Source organism: Neolamprologus multifasciatus, chromosome 13, assembly GCF_963576455.1.
Source record: "Neolamprologus multifasciatus chromosome 13, fNeoMul1.2, whole genome shotgun sequence".
Taxonomy (NCBI): Eukaryota; Metazoa; Chordata; class Actinopteri; order Cichliformes; family Cichlidae; genus Neolamprologus; species Neolamprologus multifasciatus.
In genome coordinates, this window is record NC_140451.1 from 32,112,454 (window position 1) to 32,132,815 (window position 20,362).

Sequence of the window (20,362 nt, forward strand, 5' to 3'; positions counted from 1 at the left end):
AAACGTCAATTGAGGTGAAAACTTCACCTCAGATGCAAACGTCAGTACAGACTATAGCTGCAATGCAATGTACACATGATATGTAACCAACATGTTGCACGAGCATTTAATGATTGTGTCTCTTAAGGAAAAATAGTGTGACACGTGTCTGGACAAGTTGATGACAAGAGTTAAGTTCAAATAGTCACATTTCCTTAGAGTGTCCTCACTGACATAGATCATCACAGTAATATAAGTGAAAATAAGTCAGTTTGTCAGTTAACATATTCCATAAACCCATAGTTGAACCCTAATAATTACTGACCCCTGAATTTATGTGTAATGTTCATATTTGTTTAGCACACACACAGTAGACTGTGATGGTGAGGTTTTAAATGTAAGTAGTTTACTCTAACAGTTCCTGCATGCTGAGAAACAAGCAGCAGTAACCACACGGGAAACATCTGTGGCTGAAACAAGAATCAGTATATTAACTGTGGTGACTTTCAGGTTGCACATGGTAAGAAGACATCTTTACCACCATGTACATCCCCAACACTGACATCTGAGTGTAGATAAGATGGAGTTTTTTTTTGTTTTTTGTTTTTTTTTGGGGGGGGGTTAATCCACAATGGGTTATTACTTTTTTATTTCACCAAGCTGTTCACATTTGTATAAATGCCAAAAAAACAACAGAATAAGAAGAAACAATGCAAAGTGTCTGAGATCAACTGTTTGTTGCCCATCTTCAGGATAGTGATGCTGCAGACTCATGTCAGCAGCATCAGCTGTCATAGCCGTCTGCATCTCTTTGTCCTCTGACCTCGTAATACTATCTATCAGATTAAAGCCACAATCAAAGTCCAGGATGAGTGTTTGAGGAAAGACAGGTGTGATTTGGGGGGTTATTAAATTAGGATTGATTATCGCACTGCAACAATACAATAATATCTTCTGCTCTGGAGAAAAAACAGTCTGGGATATAATTTATTCATGTTTTAAACATAACTCATTATGCTTATGTGAAATACTTGCATTTAAACCTTTACCGTTGTTTCCCAGCAAAAAGTGTGTCTTTGCTTGACAACAGTGAGCTTTACCCACAAGCTGAAAGGTGTCACAGTAACCACGGTGACCCATATTTCAACCACAAATGTTTTCCTGTGATGTTACTGTTGATCATTTCTCCTCATACAGGAAATGGTTGAACAATTTTTCTTTGTCTTCATTTTGGATTTATAAATTCAGTTTCCACACACTGCAGTAGACGGGTGATTGATGTGAAATTTAAACACACATTTTGAGGCTTTTATTGAAAATGGAAAAATAAGTAATAACTGTGGTTTTTACTCTTCATTCACATGATGACCTTCAACCTTCCTGTCATGTTCGGGTCAAATCAGTGGGGCACCATTTGTAAACTGAATCATGCTGAAATTATAACATTTTTCCACATTTAACTTAAAACCTTACAAAAACATGTTTTTTTGAGTCATTTTTTACAACATTTAGTAAAATATTTATAACTTTTTATATTTAAAACAAAATGTTAAATATTAAATCTAAACGTTAAATGTTAAATCTAAATATTATATTTAAATCTAAATGTTAAATCCATTTAGCTAAAAACATGAGAAGAGCCATTTTGTCGGCTAATCAAATGTTCAGCAGTAGAGCAACCTCAGCAGCTGCAGTCTCCACGTCGCAATTCCCGCAGCACAGCTGGCAGGCAAGAAGTGAAGCAGCTCATGGTGGCAGAAGTGACCGTCAGTGAAGAGCAGACACAATCTGACCACTATCGGCACACATTAGCACCAGAGGTTTTCATAAACCTTTTATTTTGGTATTTCTGTTGACCTGTACAATAAAAAATAAATTTGCATGTTAGCTACATTTTTATTTTCCTGTAACATTTACATTTAAATATAATATTTAGATTTAACATTTATTTATTTTAACATTAATTGTGTTTTAAATATAAAAATTTACAAATATTTTACTAAATGTTGTAAAGAATAGAATAGAATAGAATAGAATAGAATAGAATAGAATAGAATAATCCTTTAATAGTCCCAAAAGGGGAAATTTGGTTGTAACAGCAGCCAAAAAGACAAATATACAAACAAACAGTACACAGGACACGGAACAGAAACATACACAATTTTTCTTACATATTTACATTAAGGACGATGGTTACTATAAACAGAGAGAACTGTACAGTTATTAAATTAAATAAAAATAACTACAGGTAAGAGGCAAAGCAGGTTGTAGTGCGAATCGGTTAATTAACTTATTGCAGTTACAGTGCAGATGTAAACATCTGTTTGTTGGGAGCAGTTCTGATTGTACAGTCTGACAGCTGCAGGGAGGAAGGACCTGCAGAAACGCTCCTTCGTGCATCGAGGATGCAGCAGTCTGTCACTGAAGCAGCTCTGCAGTTCAGCAACATCTACATGCATGGGCTGGGAGACTCTGTCCATCAGAGATGTTACTTTGGCCAGAGTCCTTCTGTCTCCCACCACCTGCACTGGGTCCAGGGTGCATCCCAGAACAGAGCTGGCCTTCCTGATGAGTTTGTCCAACCTCTTCCTCTCAGCTGCAGATAAACTGCTGCTCCAACATACAACACTGTAAAAAATGACAGATGCCACCACAGAGTCATAGAAGGTCTTTAAAAGCGCTCCCTGTACTCCAAATGACCTCAGCCGCCTCAGCAGGTAGGTAGGTCCACTCCCTGGATGTTCACCGGTGTCAGTGTGGTGGGTCTGCATCTCCGGAAGTCCACCACCAACTCCTTTGTTTTCAAAAAAATGACTTTTGAGTTAAATATGAAAAAATGTTGCCGTTAATTTCAGCATGATTCAGTTTACAAATGGCAACCCTGTGCAAATCTGACCGATTTACAACTTAAAAGAGTCATAAATATTGAGCTTTACATCTGATTGCTTCAACACTCCACACTATGCACACATATAAAAGTGATGAGCACCACCTTTCACTGAATTTTGAGTGTTTTTATCAACCTTACGTGGTGTTCCTGGTCAGACTGCCATGGGAAATGAATGGGAATCAATATTAATATTAATAATAGTCCATATTAAACAGGTCAGATTAAGACTTCATCTTTCATTTGATGTCATTATGTCATATTAATAGTTAAAATGTTGAAATTGAATCATTCTTATTAATAAGATGTATAAAGACCTGGAGAATTGTACATCTGTAGAAAGTCTTTAGAAGCAGAACAAGCTTGTTTTGTGCAAACACTGCAACAGTTAAAGTATTACAGTCAAACTCCAGCATTCATTAATGTGACATGAGTATCTACCCGTCCAGTTAGGCTTGCAAAAAAATGACTTCAATTATGAATGATAAAAACTGATAAAGACTTCTTTACATCAGATATGAAGTAGTCTCTGATTAGTGTTTGACTTCCTATCTTTAAAACGTGTTGCCATTTCAACCCCTTTGTCTCCATCTAGTGACCAAAAACCTTTCTTTACATGGTCGTAGCTTCACTAACATATCATTTGGATAACATTTGCATTTTAATTGTTGTTTTTTAATTAAAAAACTAAATGTATGATATGATGATGGTACTTGGTCTTCGACCCAGCAGTCTGAGTTTTGCGTTGACTTTATTGTTTATTCTTTTTGGATTTAAGAGATGATTTATAATCTGTCTGTATTTTTAGTGTCGAGTATAATATTATTTCTTCATGCATTTGAGTTTATTTGCTGAATTCTAACATCGATCCTTTGTTCCTCATGATGTTAGTTTCAATGTCAATGTCCTGTTTCCCAATATTGTCCCTGATCATGTCTGTCTGTTCTGTCTCCATGGCTCTCTGCATTTGTAGTGCTATGTGTTTTTCCACTGGTCAGTGATGTGATGTGCTGTAACAGTTACGTACGATTCAGTGGCTCTCGAAGTCCAAGCATCGCATGTCAAAGCAACTGTCTCTGCCGAGCTGAGAGAGTCCGGCACTGTCGCTTTGGCTTCTTGGTTCAACTTTGTCAGAGCGATGTCCGTGATGTGTTGTCAGAAGATAACGGTGTAACGCGGCTCCAGCATTTTAATCCTATTAACAAATGCTTTATTCTCCACAACACTTAAAGGGCGCATGTCCTTGCAAATAAAAACAAGTACTGACTGCGTTATTTTTGTTGCACGAGTTGAAGTTGCTCATAGTTTCGAACTTCTTCAATTGGCCATTAAACGGGATCACCTCGTTTAGCTTTAAAATTAGCATTGGACGCTACGTTGCTATAGTGTCTAGACACGTGTTCGTACATTTGTTGTGTTACTGAAATATTTGACTCTGGCAGTGCAGATTTTATAGACTGCATTGCTCTTGTCATAGTCTTTACTGCGTTCTTTTGTCCTGAATCCAAAATAAGTCCACACATCAGCTTTGTAAGCTGCAGTTAGCTGGCACCATTTGCCACACATCCACTGTTCTACTAGTATACACTATATTTTCACTATATTCACTCACTCATCCAAATTACTGAATTCAAGAGTTCCAATAACTTACACAGGAACATAAGATCAAGCCCCGAGTCAGGCACACTGCTGTACAAATATTTCTGAAAGAATAATTACAGTCCTCCAAAACTTCAAGCCGTCAGATTAGCAACGGTGCTTAGAGAGCTTCATGGAATGAGGCGAAGCAGCTGCACACAAGCGTTACGCCAAGTGAAATGTAATGCTTCTGATACATTACTGTGAAACACGACACCACTGAGCAGTGCAGACGCGTTCTCTGGAGAGACAAATTACGCTCCTCCGTCTGGTAATTCATGCTCTCAACTTTGTGTTCCAACATGACTGTGCACCAGTGCACAAAGCCAGGTCCATGAAGACATGGATGAGCAAGACTGATGTGGAAGATCTTGACTGGCCTGCACTCCTAAACCTTGTGGAAAGCCTTCTCAGAATAGTTGAAGCTCTTATACCAGCAAATGGGGTCAGACAGTGTGAATTAAGAATGGGATGTCAATCAAGTTCATTTCAAGTCGAGTGGCTTTATTGACATTTCAACCATGTGCAGTGGTACAGTACACAGTGAAGTGAGACAACGTTCCTCCAAGACCATGGTGCTACATATGACATATAACAGACAAGCAACCCAAGACTACATAAAGTTGCAAAAATTGCAAAACAAAACAAAGACAGTGCAACACCAGACACAACAGTGCAATAGAAAAGTGCAACGTAACAGTGAGTTATGCAATATGTGTGTGAAGACAGACGAATATGTAACCCAACTTACGATTTATTATCAAAATGACCAAATTCCCACTCGCCAGTATCAGAAAATCTAGGATCGGCAGGAGCCCAAGGTATAAACACCAATAAGGAGGGACCACACCAGAGTAGACTGTTCACAAATTTGTTATATTTCACACACAGCAGCTGCAAACAAATGTAATTAAAGCAATAAAATAAAATACAAAATATTTCCCCCAAAATAACAAACTAAATAAAAGTGCGTGCATACAGCTTTCTGAGTCAAATGTATGAGTGAATGATGTCTGGTAACTGATGGACCGTTGGGGGCCGTTCAGTTTGTTTAACGTTTGTCCTACCCCACTCCGATGAAGGAAGAAAGTTCGTAGTCCTGCAGGTATCTGAAGCTTCAATAAAACCTCAGCAAATCCTAATCACTTTTGGGTTGGCTCGCCATCCAGTTAACTGGAACTGTGGAATCGCTGCTCCTCGATGGGCTTGCTTCAGACTGGGTCCGTCTGTCGAGTCATCCTTTTACCAGATAACAAAAAAACCTGACCTATAAACAGGTCACAGGTCCATACAGTCACATACACCATTGTGAAACAGCCACACTTACTTGTAATGAACAATGAGTATCAGTGTAACTTTTTATCTTAATTCAACTAGCTCTGTTGTACAACAAAATATATCACTGCAGCATCATATCCTCTTAGGTGAGCTATAATTTTAATGAACCTGAAGGGTTTTATTTTTAATTTTTATTGTATTTAGGACAGTGCATATTAATGAACATGGATGTAAAAAAAAAAAATACATGAATGTAAACATACTAGATTATAGCCAAGGGCTAGTTTCCATCTGTTGTCCATAAAACATAAAAAATAGACATAATAATTGACAATGTTCACAAAAACACAGCTTCTAGAGTTAACACTGTAGCTCAGCAGACTTGCACCTTATAAACAACTCAAAGAACAGTCGCTAGCCATTTCACACACATAAACACATTAAATTCTGCTAGCGTGAGCTCTAGCTGTTAGCTTAGCTATTAGCTTAGCTGTTAGCTTAGTTATTAGCTTAGCTATTAGCTTAGCTGCTAGCGGACTTTCCGTCCCGTTACGTCTGCCCTTTTCTCCTTATCAAATTCGGTTTTCCCCACTTTTCTTACTCACCGATGACATGATAAAATTCTGAACGACCCCAAAAAAACTGCAGCGGAATCGCTTGCAACTCTTAGCAATCCGACTTTGGTAACATTAGTTTCTCAAGCACATCGCTTTGTATGAACAGGAACGAACTGGCAACTACAGAAAGTCATGTGATCAAGGTCAACAGCAAGGGTAGCTGGGAGCTCATTGCTGATTGGCCAAGTAATACAACAACAGATAATCTTATTTGTCCACATCTTCCTTTAAACCAAAAAAGAAAGAAAGAACTAAATTGTTTACATCATACACTGAAAAATGACTTCCCACTGCTCTTTTTTTCTAGCTGGGCTACAAATACTTTTGGGATTATATAGTAACTATAGTGGTTTTCCGTCCCTGGTTTATTTGAAGACTTCTCTCCAAAGCCACTGTGAAAACTATGCAGCACTAACAACTGGCTGACCTGAGCTACAGCCACCCCGTGCAGCTACGTCTGCTGCGGTGCCGTAGCTGCAGTTTTGTAGCTCCAGCGTTGTATCTGCAACTACCTCTCCTACAGTGTTGTCCATATTGCAGCAGGACAGAGATACAAGCAGCTTGTTGATGGGGACTTTCAGCATGAGAAAAAACAAAATAAAATCCGTCAAGGGACTGAGCGGAAGTAAACATAGGGGAATATTAACTGTCATTCTTAGTAAAACCAGTCTGAAAGCAATAAAGACTAGGGGAAAGGACGTCAGATGATAATTAATTAACAAGAGAACTAAGGTTCCAACAATTCTTCGTTTTTCTCCTGTGGGCACTGAGGTGGCAGCAGGCAGAGCTTTGAGTGTCCAAACCAAAGTGAGGATGAACAGGAAAGAAGGGACGAAGGGGAAAAAAAGGGGAAAAAAAGGAAACAAAGTGAATGGAAACACAGGGAACACTTCAACAAGAAGTACAGTGATAATAGACAGGAGCCAGACCAGAACAGAGAGCGGCACAGAACATTTAGTTTGTCTGATGCAGTTCCACTGTGGACGGGTGATGACCAAACACCTGCAACACAAAACAAACAGACATTCTGATCATTATAGGAGGACATTTATCTTTAGAGGGACGCTTGAGAATTTGATTTAATGCAATACAGACAGAGAAAAACAGACAGGTACCTTTCAGTAGCAATGCACATCTTGAAGCTAATACTAGCAATCACAGTACAGTGAAAAATTTGATCAGAATACTGAAAAACGCTAGGTAGTGGGAGGAATAAAGGGATCATGATGCTGCACTGGACTAGATTGGAGAACAACAGGTTTGCGTAGTAGGTGATGGGGTCCTGCTCCTTTTGTACCTGCAGAAAATATTAATGCAACAAGTCACATTGATGCAGTAATAAACATGCCTTTTTGAATTAAAGAGATTTGTTACAGCAAATGAGTTTATTTATCCTGTCTGTGGTTTATCCTGTGATTTAGACGATAAACTGAAAAATGTGTAAAAGCTGCAAAATGGTTTGATGAAATTAAAAAGAGTGACAGATTGGTGACCAGTGCAGGTTTCACTCCACCTCTCACACTGTGACAGCTGGGATAAGCTTCCACTTCAGAAGCAGAAAAAAAAAATGGACGGATGAATTCAGAACTAAACTTTATGAACTTGTAACTCATAAAATTAACTTTTAAAGTGACCAAAGTGAAAAGATTTTATAAAACTAGACTGTAAAAGTGAATTCATTCAGCAGGAGTGAGACATAGAAAGTATTAAAAGTCTTCATTTACGTACCTCAAAACACACCCAACAGCTCACTGCCATGGTAAAAGGAAGGCAGGCATAGATGTTTATCAGCATGATGACATAGATATCATTAAAGTTCTCCATCTGTAGCAGACTTTCTGTATGATGGAGCTGCTGTAGAAAGATCCACCCACTCTCTTCTCTTGGCCAAAAGACTTGCCTGTTTGCAACAGGAGGTGTTAAAATGGTGAGCAGATCAACATTGTTGTTATTTTGAAACAAAAGAATGGTTGATTTTTTTTTAATATAGCGCCAAATAACAGCAACTATAATGTAAGGTAAAGACTCCACAATAACAAACCCCTGCAATCATGTGACCCCCTCTGAGCAAGTGTAGCAGCGTTTAAAAAAGACTTGACACCTTTTGGAGCCACAGCACATATTTCACATTAGAAAATCACACAGCACACCACCAAACAAAAATATCACAAAAAGCATTTAGATAATTCTCCGTGCACCAGTTTTGGCGGAATTGGCTCGGTTTGTCTCCACAATACCTTTTTTGCTTTCTTCTGACAAATAATCATGCTGGGCCTTCGTCTGGGTGGGCATTTCTCCAGGTTCCAGGTCAGAGCACTGCTTTTCCTTTTCAAATATTTATCTATTGCTATTACGCTCTGCGCCGTCTCACAGCTTCTGTTTTACTAGCAGTTGGCCCATTTCATTAGAGCAGGTATTTGTACTGCCCTCTAGTGGAAGAGAAGGTAATTGTTCTACCCATTTCTCACGCCGATCGCTTAGAGCAGTGTTTCTCAAAATGTGGTACGCATACCACTAGTGGTACTTTGGCTTTCTCTGGTGGTACGCGGGAAATCCCCCCAAACATTTTTAAGATTAGATAATATACCATTTTTGAGGTATGCAAAGACGACACAAGAGTTCCCAAGGCTCTTCTTGGGGCCGGAGTCAACCAGAAAACATCTCCCAAGCATGAGTCCTTTATGAAGTGCAGCCTTTCCTTATCGCCAGCAGTGTCGGCCACTACGGAGCACTGGTGGACTCGTTTCACTGGGCATTAAAACTGCAAGGGCGGCAGACAGCGCCGTCTGCATAAAATGAACACAGTGAAGCTGGAGGATGAACACTAACTTTTTTTCACTCGATAAATTTAACGTGACGGTTCCCGATAGTTAGGGACAATGCAATTGCATGGCATGATGCTGTAAATGGACCAAACTTCAGTCAGGACAACAACTGTAATATAAGGTTAGTCATTAACAGAGGTGGGACCAAGTCATTGTTTTGCAAGTCTCAAGTAAGTCTCAAGTCTTTATCCTCAAGTCACAAGTCAAGTCTCAAGTAATGTCAGGCAAGTCAGAGTCGAGTCTCAAGTCACTGGTGTAAAAGTCCGAGTAAAGTCACAAGTCTGAAACTTTGAATTTCAAGTTCTTAAGAGTCTTTAAAAAAAAATGAAAAAAGCATGTTGCAGTTATGCTAAATGTAAATATTAGACCATGTAATTTTAAAATCTGTGTTTTTCTCAACACATGACGAAATAGTGAATTTAGAAAATATACACAAATTGTGAAATTGCACCTTTATAAAATGCAGCTCAATTAAACTTAGCTCCAAGAATAATTTTCACCGACAGTTCTGAGATAGGCTGCATGTTATTCTTGGATGCGCTTGTAGGGCCGGCTTTAAAATCGCATGACAAAAATATCACACACATTAAAAAAAACTGTATCAGCAACGGAGCCTGGACAAGATTTGCTAGTTAGATGAAGTCATGATCTCATCGTAGCAAAAGAGAAGCACCACCCACCATTCTTTATGCAACTTCAACTGTCGGACAAAGTTGGAAGTTGTTCCATCTGTCTGTGATTCTCTGCTTGCATGTTTTGCATATTGCATTTCGGTTTTTTGTTGACTACTTCATAGTTTATGTACCTGAAAAAAATAATTCCTTGCAGCATTTTTGAGCGTTTTTTTGTTGTTGTTGATTTTTTTAAAAATCTGGTTAATTTGATTGGCTGTGCTACAGCTCACGCACACATACGTACGGAGTGTGGTTTGAATAAATGAATCAATGAATTGAATTAATGGTGCACACTTTCTATATAATATGTGTGTTAAATTTTATATTTGGGGTGAAATATCAAGTCTTTTCAAGTAAACCGGTTCAAGTCCAATTCAAGTCCCAGGTCATTGGTGTAAAAGTCCAAGTCAAGTCACAAGTCTTAGAACATTTTTTCAAGTCAAGTCTAAAGTCATAAAATTAATGACTTGAGTCCAAGTCATGTGACTCGAGTCCACACCTCTGGTCATTAATAAACTGATGCATGGGCTGGGCTGTAGTTACATCGTGAGGTTTTGAAAACCTCACCAGGAACACAGGGGAGGCACAGAAACTAGGAAATTTTAAATACAAGTTATAAAGAATATAGCTTAAACCAAAATTACAAACACTACCTCACAGACTCGAACTGTGACCTTGTCAATACTTAAGTAGGTGCCTCTGGAGCATGTTACGTTATTGTCCTGGAAGATCATATGGAGCATCGAGCACACAGGGCAGATAGTATGAAGTGTTTAAAGACCATCTAAAGTCTTTGTCTTTCACAGATGAACATCAATATATGAATCATTTTATTCCTATATTGTGTTTTGGTAGGTGTAAGAAACCTTTACATTTTTTTGGTCTTATATAACTTATTATAGTGAAGGAATCCAAAAATAACACCACTTTTTTTTTTTGCAGGCCCTATATAAAATGATATAAAGTGGACTTAAAAAGTCTGCATACATCTAGCACTTCCCAGACACACACACACCTCTGTCAGATGAACACACTCGTCCACGCTCAGCACAGCCACAGTGTGTCTGACACACTCTGCTACCTGTGATTGCTGAATGGAGATCTGCAGCAGCTGATGGAAGTTTGTTGCTTTAATTTTTGCTTTTAAGTATGATATCGAACTTTAGCTCATGCTTTTGTAATTGTTTGAGCTTTTTATATTTCTGTTTCAGAGCACTAGCTTTGTATTTGTGCTGGATTTGTTATATTACTGTGTTTAAATAAACTGTAGTCAAAGGGAAGAAACAGCCGAGCACAAAACACTTGTGGCTGAAACACGAGTGAGTATTATCTGTACAAACTTCGAACAGCTGGCAAAAACATCTGCATCCTGTATGTTAGTGCAACAGGTTTCGGCCCAAATAAACTCCTCGACTTTGCCTTGTGTTGTATTTTTACTAATACAAAACTCTGGAGCGGAGGTGTCATCAAGTACACCCCATTCCAATTGTAGAAGGAACGAGCTGCATTCTCGGGAAGTCCAGACTTCCGTGTGAACTTAAGAAGTCAGGACTAGCGAGAACACGAGTACCCAGGGGCGGTCCAGACCCCCCCCCCCCCCCCCCCCGCCCCAACACAAACACATATACACACATATAACATATTAAGGATTGTACATTAACATATTTTATTGTAAACACTGTTGTCATAACCAAACTGAATTTAACCAGAGAAACACATATATAGATAGAGATACAGTACTGTCAGGGCAGTAGACTTTTTGCCACGGTTGCACTGGTGCTCCTAACTTTTGTGTGTGTGCGCCAAAGAAAAAAAATTTAGGCGCACCTACCAAACGCAACAAACATTAGCCCGCAAAGCCACAGTGAACAAAGCAGCATAGCTTCTGCTGAAGCCACACTTACAGGTAGAGTAACTGCAATTCTCAGAGCAGTCCACACATTTGGGAATTCTTAAGCTCCTGTGCAAGCTCTCTGGCATCCAAGTCTGATTGGCCCTGAAAAAGCAAAGCAGCGCTAAAGGCCTTACACTGTTCTGTGAACTCATCATTTGAGAGATTTGGAAATTCGTCAGTACTCCAAATTTCTCTCCCAAATTTTCCAATGTGGTAAATCTCTATTGGACGGTAGACACCACAGCATCAACCACAACAAAAAGGTCACCTCCAAATAATTCACAATTCACAATTTTTTAGGATGGAGGCTGAAAACAAATTGTAAAATTTGTGGAAAATCCCAAAGTAACTTGCAGCATCAATAGATCCCTTCACAACATCAGCCACAACCAAATTGAATGTATGAGCTCCACAGGGAACAAAGAGAGTTCTAGGATTCATTTTCAGAATACTAAATCTTGCTTCTCTTGTGACGACACAATCCAAATCACAACTGACTCCTGCTCAGTCTGGCTAATATCCTGAGTGCAATCTAGAATTATGGAGAAAAACTTTGCCAGCTTGGTATCATCAACCATTGTTCAAGTGAACTTGCTACTCAACAAATCAATGAGTTTGTTTTGTACATGGTGACAGAGATAGCTGATGTGACTGTAAGTGCCTTTCTGGACACGGTTAATGTGCTCTTGCATTATGGGATCAAGCCTTGCTATGAGTTCAACTTCTTTTAGAAAATTGCCATTTGATGGAGAAAACCATGTTTCTGTGTCCCCTGGTGCTTCATTTCCTATTGCAAGAGACACTGCTTGCAATGTTGTATTTTGCGAGCCAGTTATTAGATGCTGCTCCAGCGGCCCCGCCCCTCTCCTCTCTGTGCGGTAAGCAGCAGCCACATCTCGCAAAAGAAGGACGTCCTTACTCCACACAAATGGGCGATGGAAAACCGATCGGTGCCCATGCAATCCCATGAATGATCCGCCCACGATGCCGCCCTGGGCAACGGCCCATGTCGCCCATATCAAAACCCGTCACTGCTCTGGTTGATTAGTTTATTTCCTGAATGGGAACATAACAACAGATGGCTCCACACCCCGCCCCACACAGCTACAGCAGGACATCTTGTTACTATTCCGCTTTACCAGAGTTTTAAATCCAACTGGTGTCAGCCACGTGCCCACTAAGCACTCGTCAGGTGATAAAACAGGTTTTATGCACATTGTGTGTGAACAATACAACTCACCTATTGCGTATCTTCAACAGCGACTGGAAGCGATCACTGCAGCCAGGATCAAACCAAGACAGGGGGCGCTGTTTCCCCATCACACTGACATTTGAGGCAAGTTTCAGTTTTATTTGTCATATGAAAGTTCGCACTGGGTCAACATTGCAATGAAATGTCTAGTATTTATAGTACAGTAAAATATTAACAGACTAAATATATATAAATATATATATATATAAATAAAGAAATCTTAAGAAATCTTAAAATAGAAGTGTGACCGTTGACATCTTTTGACGGGGGGGGGCAACGTATTGCACATGAGATAAAGTAGCAGGAGTGAGCAGCAGTACAAACTGAGCAGTGCAAGATTTAAAATGGCAGTTAGTACAGTATTGCACGGAGTAAGGGTTTTGATTTTCATTTAAATACTTATAAAAATGAAGTGAACAGTGCAGAGTGTAGAATCCACTTGAGAAACTGGAGGACAGCTTCTGTGTGCATCCTGTGAAGTGTGGTGTTCAGGTGTTGTAGTTGAGGTTTTTTTGAGTCTTGTACTCCGAGCAGACAGACTCCTGTAACTGCCAGATGGTAACAAGGAGAACAGCTGGCGTGCTGGGTGGCTGTGGTCCTTGGTGATGCTGTGCGCTTTACGGAGGCACAGCTGGAGATAAATGTCCCGAATGGCAGGAAGCCTCATGCCAGTGATGTGTTCTGCTGCCTTCACCACCCTCTGTAGTGATTTTCAGCTGCTGGCAGACTGTAATGCAGCTCGTCAGCAAACCTTTGATCACACACGTGTAGAAATTTGAGTCAGCATTTATGCCAAACTTCCTCAGCCACTTCAGAAAGCAGAGTCACTGCGAGCTTTCCTGATAGCAGTGCCTGTGTGAAGGGTCCAGGACAGATCCTCAGTGATGCTGACTCCAAGGAATTTTAGGCAAGTGGAATGATACCAAATAAACACTGTTACATTAACTAGAACGCTGACATTTTATTCTGCTTTTGTTAGCTGTTTATGCCAGTCTCAGTGTAGTTAGGTATATTCATTTTGATAATCTAGCTTTTGACTTGTTTTGAACTAGTATGGCTTTATTTAATTCTTGGTTTAGAGACTTGTTTGTTTTTCTGTGCTACTTCTGAAAAAAACACAGAAGAGGAATTTTGTACATTTGTGTTGGTGTAAATCAGCAGTCTCCAACCTTTTTTGCGCCACGGACCGGTTTATGCCCGACAATATAAATACAACAAAATAAAACTGGTACCGGTACCGAAAAAAAGAAGATTTATTCATAACACACGTGAAAAGACCCAGGAAAACAGAGTTAACAATAAAAATGATAACAAAATAACGCTGAAAACTGATAAAAACCCTGAAAACTATACATTTCACACCAGAGCCTCAACTCTTGCGGCCCGGTACCAAACGACCCCCCGACCGGTACCGGTCCGAGGCCCGGGGGTTGGGGACCGCTGGTGTAAAGCACTAAAACCATTAGTACCACCTGATATTTCACTTCCAGGTGGATAATCTTAGCTGATTGTAATTCTACATGGATATTGATGGCAGTAAAAGTTGGGAAAGCGCCACATTTACTCTGGTGAACAGAGGAGACCAATTAAAACATTCAAGAAACAAAATAGTGAAAACATAACAGCTGTTTTAAAAAGATCATTAGCTTTGCATCAAGTCAACTCATCACTAATGGTGGATACAGATTTACAGCTTATTGCCAAAAGTATTTCCTCGCACACACACATATAAACTTAAATCACATTTCATTCTTAATACACAGTGTTTAATATGAGCAGCTTGTTAATGGAGCCTTTTTGAATGAAAGAAGAATCAAATCCATGAAAAGACTGAACAGAAAAACTCGGGTCGAGTTGATGGAAAGGATATATGGCATGATCAGGTGAAATTCTTCTAATTGTTACAGAGATGATTGTAGGAATATAGCAGAAAGCTGAACACTATGCACTGTCTGACTATGGCAATTGCAAAAAAAGCGCGTATTTCCGGAAATTCCGAAAAATGACTAGAGGACGCGCTTCTTTTGCGGTGGAGGAACACCAAAGTAATTGCTTACGGAGCTTATTTCTTCGACATCTTTAAGAGTTCTGAGCAAATGTTCGTCCTCCAGAAAATCTTATGTACACAAACACGCGTTGCAACTTCTTATCTGGTGTGCGTCTTTTATTATTGACAGCGAATGCGCACCTGCGGACCTCTTATGAGTAGCCCTGCATATAAACAATTACAGCAAGATGATACAACAAACACAAAAGTACTACTGATCCAAAATACTCAAAGCTTCATAACTGAAACAAACATGGACATTTATTTTTAGGTCACATCACTAATGTCACATACGTTTGCCGACATGTTTTAATGTTCTTCGTTATTAAAAATTTGCAGAAAACATAATATTCAGTACTTTTAAAAGTTTACTCTTCGGACGCCCCACTTCAGTCATCCACCGTTTTTTCGTTGTTTTTTTTTTTTTTTTTTTTTTTTTGGGGGGGGGGGGGGCATTATCCACACCCACCGCCGCGCTATGAATTCTGGGAAAGGTTGGGCCGCAAAGGATAGACCGACCCATCCTTCAAATTCAGGGAAATGAAGGACACATTGGAGCAGCCTTTGATTTGGGACACCCTTCATTGTGTCACCGTGGCCTTCAAATGCCGCCTCAGAAGGATGCGGCCCCTGAATTGGGATACAGCCAATGATTTTATGTGGTGCACCAACTCATGGTCAAGTTGTTGTTTTGGCTAAGGTTCATCAGTGCATTAAATTCAGCTTTAGGCCTTTTACAGTGACTCAAGAATTGAGGATTAGTACGTAAACTTCCTGAAACTCTGGATTTTCAGCATTACAAAGAGATTCATTTCCTGTTGGGGTACACAATCATGTGAAACTTAGACTGATCAGGCCTAACATTATGACCACTAACAGGTCTCTTAAAACTAGGTCCCTTTTGTGACATAGAGTTTTTGTTTACAGATTATGAACATCGTGAATCCCGTATTTCACTAAGCCCAAGCACAACAGATGGTTAAATTCACTTTTTGTCCTCTCTTTACCATCTACCAAAAACTAACTCTTCATCACGTCATTTAATTTTCTGCTGCTCATTCCTGTGCAATATCCCATCTGCCCTCCTGTCATATTTCTTTTCAAGTTTTTCTTATTTAATCACTAGTGTACATATATTTATATTTATAGATACATATATATTTAGTCATCTTTTCTCTTTTACCATGTCTCTCTAATATTTAGCTCCTTACTATTTTTATATTTTATTTTATTTTATTTTATTATATTTTCTCCTACTGTACCATGCTGCTGAGTGACTGCTGCTTGTCAAACACATTTCATTGCAATGTTGACCCTGTGCTAACTTGCATATGACAAATAAAACTGAAAAACGAATCCTGAACTAGCGAGATTTTGATGTATTTTGACTCTAAAATAAATTAAATGTTTTGTTTAGATAAGCTAATTTAACAATTTAATTGTTTACTTTGTATTATAACCACTCATGTGATAACTGGTTGATAACAGCCTGATAACAGATGCTTTGTAGAGATCTCCGCTGGTTTATTTACGAGTTCTAATATCCGCCTGTACGCCTTACATTTGAACGCAACACAAAGCACGCATGTGCAGTTTCTTGTCGAAGCCGATTGGTCCGTTTCAAACTCAGAGCGCCGTCTTTTTATTTTGTTTAGCTCTACGTTGGTTAGCATACAAAAGAATATTCTTCTGTTTTAGCGCCCGATGTTCCAGATATAACAGCAACGTGAGTATGTTTGTCGAGTAGTATCCCAACGTAACGGTTACTGTCCGACTCCTGTTTCGGAAAGGATACCGGACATTTGTTAAGAAGTGTTGTGATTCTTAACTGACAGGTGCGGCTCCTTGTCAAGTGAAGAGTGGCACTAATCAGAAATTTGTGATACATCAATGAAAAGTGCACGAGTGTGTGGAATAGACATCGATGATACAGTGATGACGTTTGGCTGTGACTTGGCAAAAACGCTCACAAATCTATTGTTACGGTGTTTTCCCCTGCAGTGCTAACCATTGTTGTTAGCTGGCTAACTTAGCAGTTAAATCGTAGCAATGAGCTAATCAGTCGTTGGCTAACGAAGCTGACTGACTTCTTTTGTTTATTTATTTGTTTGCCGAATTCACAGCGACCCTCCGAAACGCCTGCTTTTTGACGGGCGGGATTTGCACCAACTTGTTGACCATACTAAATGGATAAATGTCGTGTTTTTGACAGCGAGTTTGTGTATGTGTGATCATTTAGCCCTGTGGGCTGTTTTGACAGTTAATTTTTAAATCTACAGTTGCTTTCTCATTTTGTTGTTGTTGTTGCAGGATGATGGAATCATGCCCTGACAAGGCTGACAAGCAGGAACAGGAAGTTGGCACCTTACCAGACTCACAGGTAAACCAGGTCTTTTATACAGTGCTGACATAAACGCTTGTGTTGACCATACGGGTGACTGTGTGACAGAAATAACGTGATACCTACTATGTTTAAAGCATTATGAAGTGTTTACAGCAGCATGCGCACACTTGGCTGTACACCTGGGGGTTTCGTGCCTAAGAATCGGTCCAAGCACACTCTATTAAACAGAAATGTGTACAGATTCAGCCTATTTTGGGCCATTTTCTAAACATTTCTATCCACAATTCTTTAATAACGGCACCCCAAATGTCTCCATGCAGTCAAAACCTTCTACATAAAAAATATAAATCACAATAACAGTCAGAAAGACTATTTATCCCCAAGGGGCAATTAAGATACAACAGAGCAGCATGATGTTGAAGATAAAGACGGGGCATAAACAGGCAATAAGAGTGAGATAATAAATACACAGAATATACATCATATACACAGTTTTAAAATTAAAGTGACTGAATATAACTGACTGAAAATAGATAATTTATTAAATATGTCACAAATAAAACTAGGATTTCATTGATGTAACTTTTCCTGGACTGATACTGATACTTGTTATTAGTAGTAATAAAGGAGCTGATATATATTTGCTGTCAAATAAATAATAATTTAATGTTGGTGTCCAAATTTAGACTAAAACAGTTCATCAGTCATTCAGTGTGTTATTTGTTAACACAGGGAGCACTGTTATTCAGAAGCAGTGTTAAACGTTAAAGTTACTGCTGTATATTATGTTGAAGCCACAGTCTTGGTTCTTAGAGACCTGCAGGGAGTGACGGAGATGTTGAGTAGCTGAAGCCGGGTGGAGTTAGAGAATAAAGTTTTCTAAAGTGGACGAGAGCAGCGCTTTTTTACTGTGATTGCAATTAAAAAGCCACCAAGAGTCTTTTATCAAACCACCTGATCAACAAGCATCTTTTCACTGGTCCCATCCCCCGCCTCTTGGTTCCACATGTGCCCGAAGAAAGACAACGTTAAAACCAAAGCTGTCAGAATGCAGACGAACTAGTTTAGTTGAATTCCTTTTAAACTTTGCTGCAGACTGATGGGAGACATCCACTCTCTCCTCTTTCAGAGGTATTTGTACAGATTTGTTGAAAAGTTTACAGCACAAATGAACATGTTAACCTTTCAGCCTTGGTGTTGGTGCAGGCCTCAGGTTCAGACTTGGAGGTAATGAAACTGTTTTGCTGATGTTAAAAACATGTGCAGGCCCCCGATTTCCCACCGAGGAAACTGATTATGAACCAATAATGAAGTGTTAATGGAACCTTATGTATAAACACCTACATATCCATCCTGTTGTGCAAACTGAACGTAACACCAAAAATCTCATCTTTCACTTTGTGATTTTTCACCGAAATCTGACGTTTCCTGCAGGATTCCTGCACCGAGGAGAAAGAGCACCTTCAGGTCTACCTCCGAGTCCGACCTTTCACCTCAGCAGAGACAAACAGTGGAGAGTCTCAGGTAAAAAAAGAATGATGTCGTGGACGTGAGAGTAATTAATGTGCTGGATGTTGATTGGAACTGAATTTGTGTTCAAAGTGCAGACACTGAATTCAAAGGCCATCGAATAAACAGAACAGGCTTTGTTTTGTGGTGGAGAACTTCTTCCACAGTGTCAGAATGATGAGGTTCTGCTGATGCGTCTGCTGATCATGTTAAGTGAATGTAAACTGAACCAGAATAACCCCCGTCTGTGTTCCTCCTGTTATTCATTCACTAACAGGACTGCGTTAGCATCGAGCTCCCTGACACAGTTCTGCTCAAGCCTCCCAGTTCGTCCCTCTCAGCAAGACTGAGCACCGACAAAGGTTTTCCACAGACTGGACAGCACTTCCAGTTCTCTCAGGTTGGTGTTTCCTGGCGTCACAAAGTGTTTTTATCATCGACGTCCACAGAAATAAATGATCCGTTTCCTGTCTTTTTTGCTCAGTCTCAGGCCAGAATGTTGGAGAATTCCTCATATTTAAATATGAGACGATAAGTTTACCCTCAGTACAGATGTGCCTTTTGCTTCCTTGGACAGGTGTATGGCCCTGAGACAACACAGAGGGAGCTGTTCGCAGGCACAGTGAAGGATTTGGTGAAAGATGTTCTCGAAGGCAGAAACTCTCTGGTTTTCACTTACGGAGTCACAAATGCTGGGAAGACCTTCACATTCCTCGGTATGTGGCAGTCCCTCATGTCCTGAAGTGCATCACTTTATGTCAAGGAAAGTTGCTTTGCAGTTTTGTATGACTGATGCCATCTTGTGGTGGATCGGTGTAACAGCAACAAACACACATGATTGTGAGTCCGCTGTCTTCAACACTGGATCTCGTCGTTTTGATGAACTCTGTACTCTAACATGGAAAGAAATAATAGTTGAGCTGTTTAACTCATCTAAAATTGATGTGCAAGAATTAAAGCTTACTAGCTTTACTTAGCAAGTCGCAATTCAAACTTTGGCTAGCTTCACTTTTATATACGACTGCCAGGACTATTCAACAGAGTCGCTGAGTTTTCCTTTTAAAAAAATAATGTCTTTGCTTTTCCTTTGGAGGTATTTGATCTCATTAAACAACCTGTATGGCTTTCATACTCATGCTTGTGGAGCAGCCTGTAGAAGTGAGATCAGAATCAGTGTTTTGAGTTTTTATTGTAAAGGCTAACAAACTTGTGTGGGCTGGCTGGTTGATGATGGGTTTTACTGTAAGAAATTAATTGTACATTCATTCCCTCGATTAGGGATGAGAATCGATAAGGGCTACGTCCACACGTACCCGGGTATTTTTGAAAACGCAGATTTTTCTATGCGTTTGCACCTTTCGTCCACACGTAAACGGCGTTTTTGGTCAAAAACTGAGATTTTTAAAAACTCCGGCCAG

At 39.6% G+C, this 20,362-nt stretch overlaps 2 protein-coding genes across 2 annotated transcripts in view; one reads left to right on the forward strand and one right to left on the reverse strand.

Annotated features, from left to right (window-relative positions):
* Nucleotides 1–4,987: 4,987 nt before the first annotated feature.
* On the reverse strand, nt 4,988–13,289 carry LOC146505833 (uncharacterized). Its single transcript, XM_085182426.1, has 4 exons — nt 13,033–13,289; nt 8,128–8,299; nt 7,515–7,696; nt 4,988–7,401 (listed from the first exon to the last, which is right to left on the reverse strand). The coding sequence occupies exons 1-4, from the start codon at nt 13,110–13,112 to the stop codon at nt 6,801–6,803; spliced, it is 1,035 nt and encodes a 344-aa protein (XP_085038552.1). The 5' UTR covers nt 13,113–13,289; the 3' UTR covers nt 4,988–6,800.
* A 3,283-nt stretch (nt 13,290–16,572) lies between these two features.
* The window catches only part of LOC146505834 (uncharacterized), a 72,273-nt gene continuing 68,483 nt past the window's right edge, over nt 16,573–20,362 (forward strand). Inside the window, exons 1-5 of the mRNA XM_085182401.1 lie at nt 16,573–16,817; nt 17,402–17,471; nt 18,870–18,959; nt 19,222–19,344; nt 19,522–19,660. Coding sequence (XP_085038527.1) covers nt 17,403–17,471; nt 18,870–18,959; nt 19,222–19,344; nt 19,522–19,660 — 421 coding nt within the window. The 5' untranslated portion in view covers nt 16,573–16,817; nt 17,402. The remainder of the gene's footprint in view (nt 16,818–17,401; nt 17,472–18,869; nt 18,960–19,221; nt 19,345–19,521; nt 19,661–20,362) is intronic.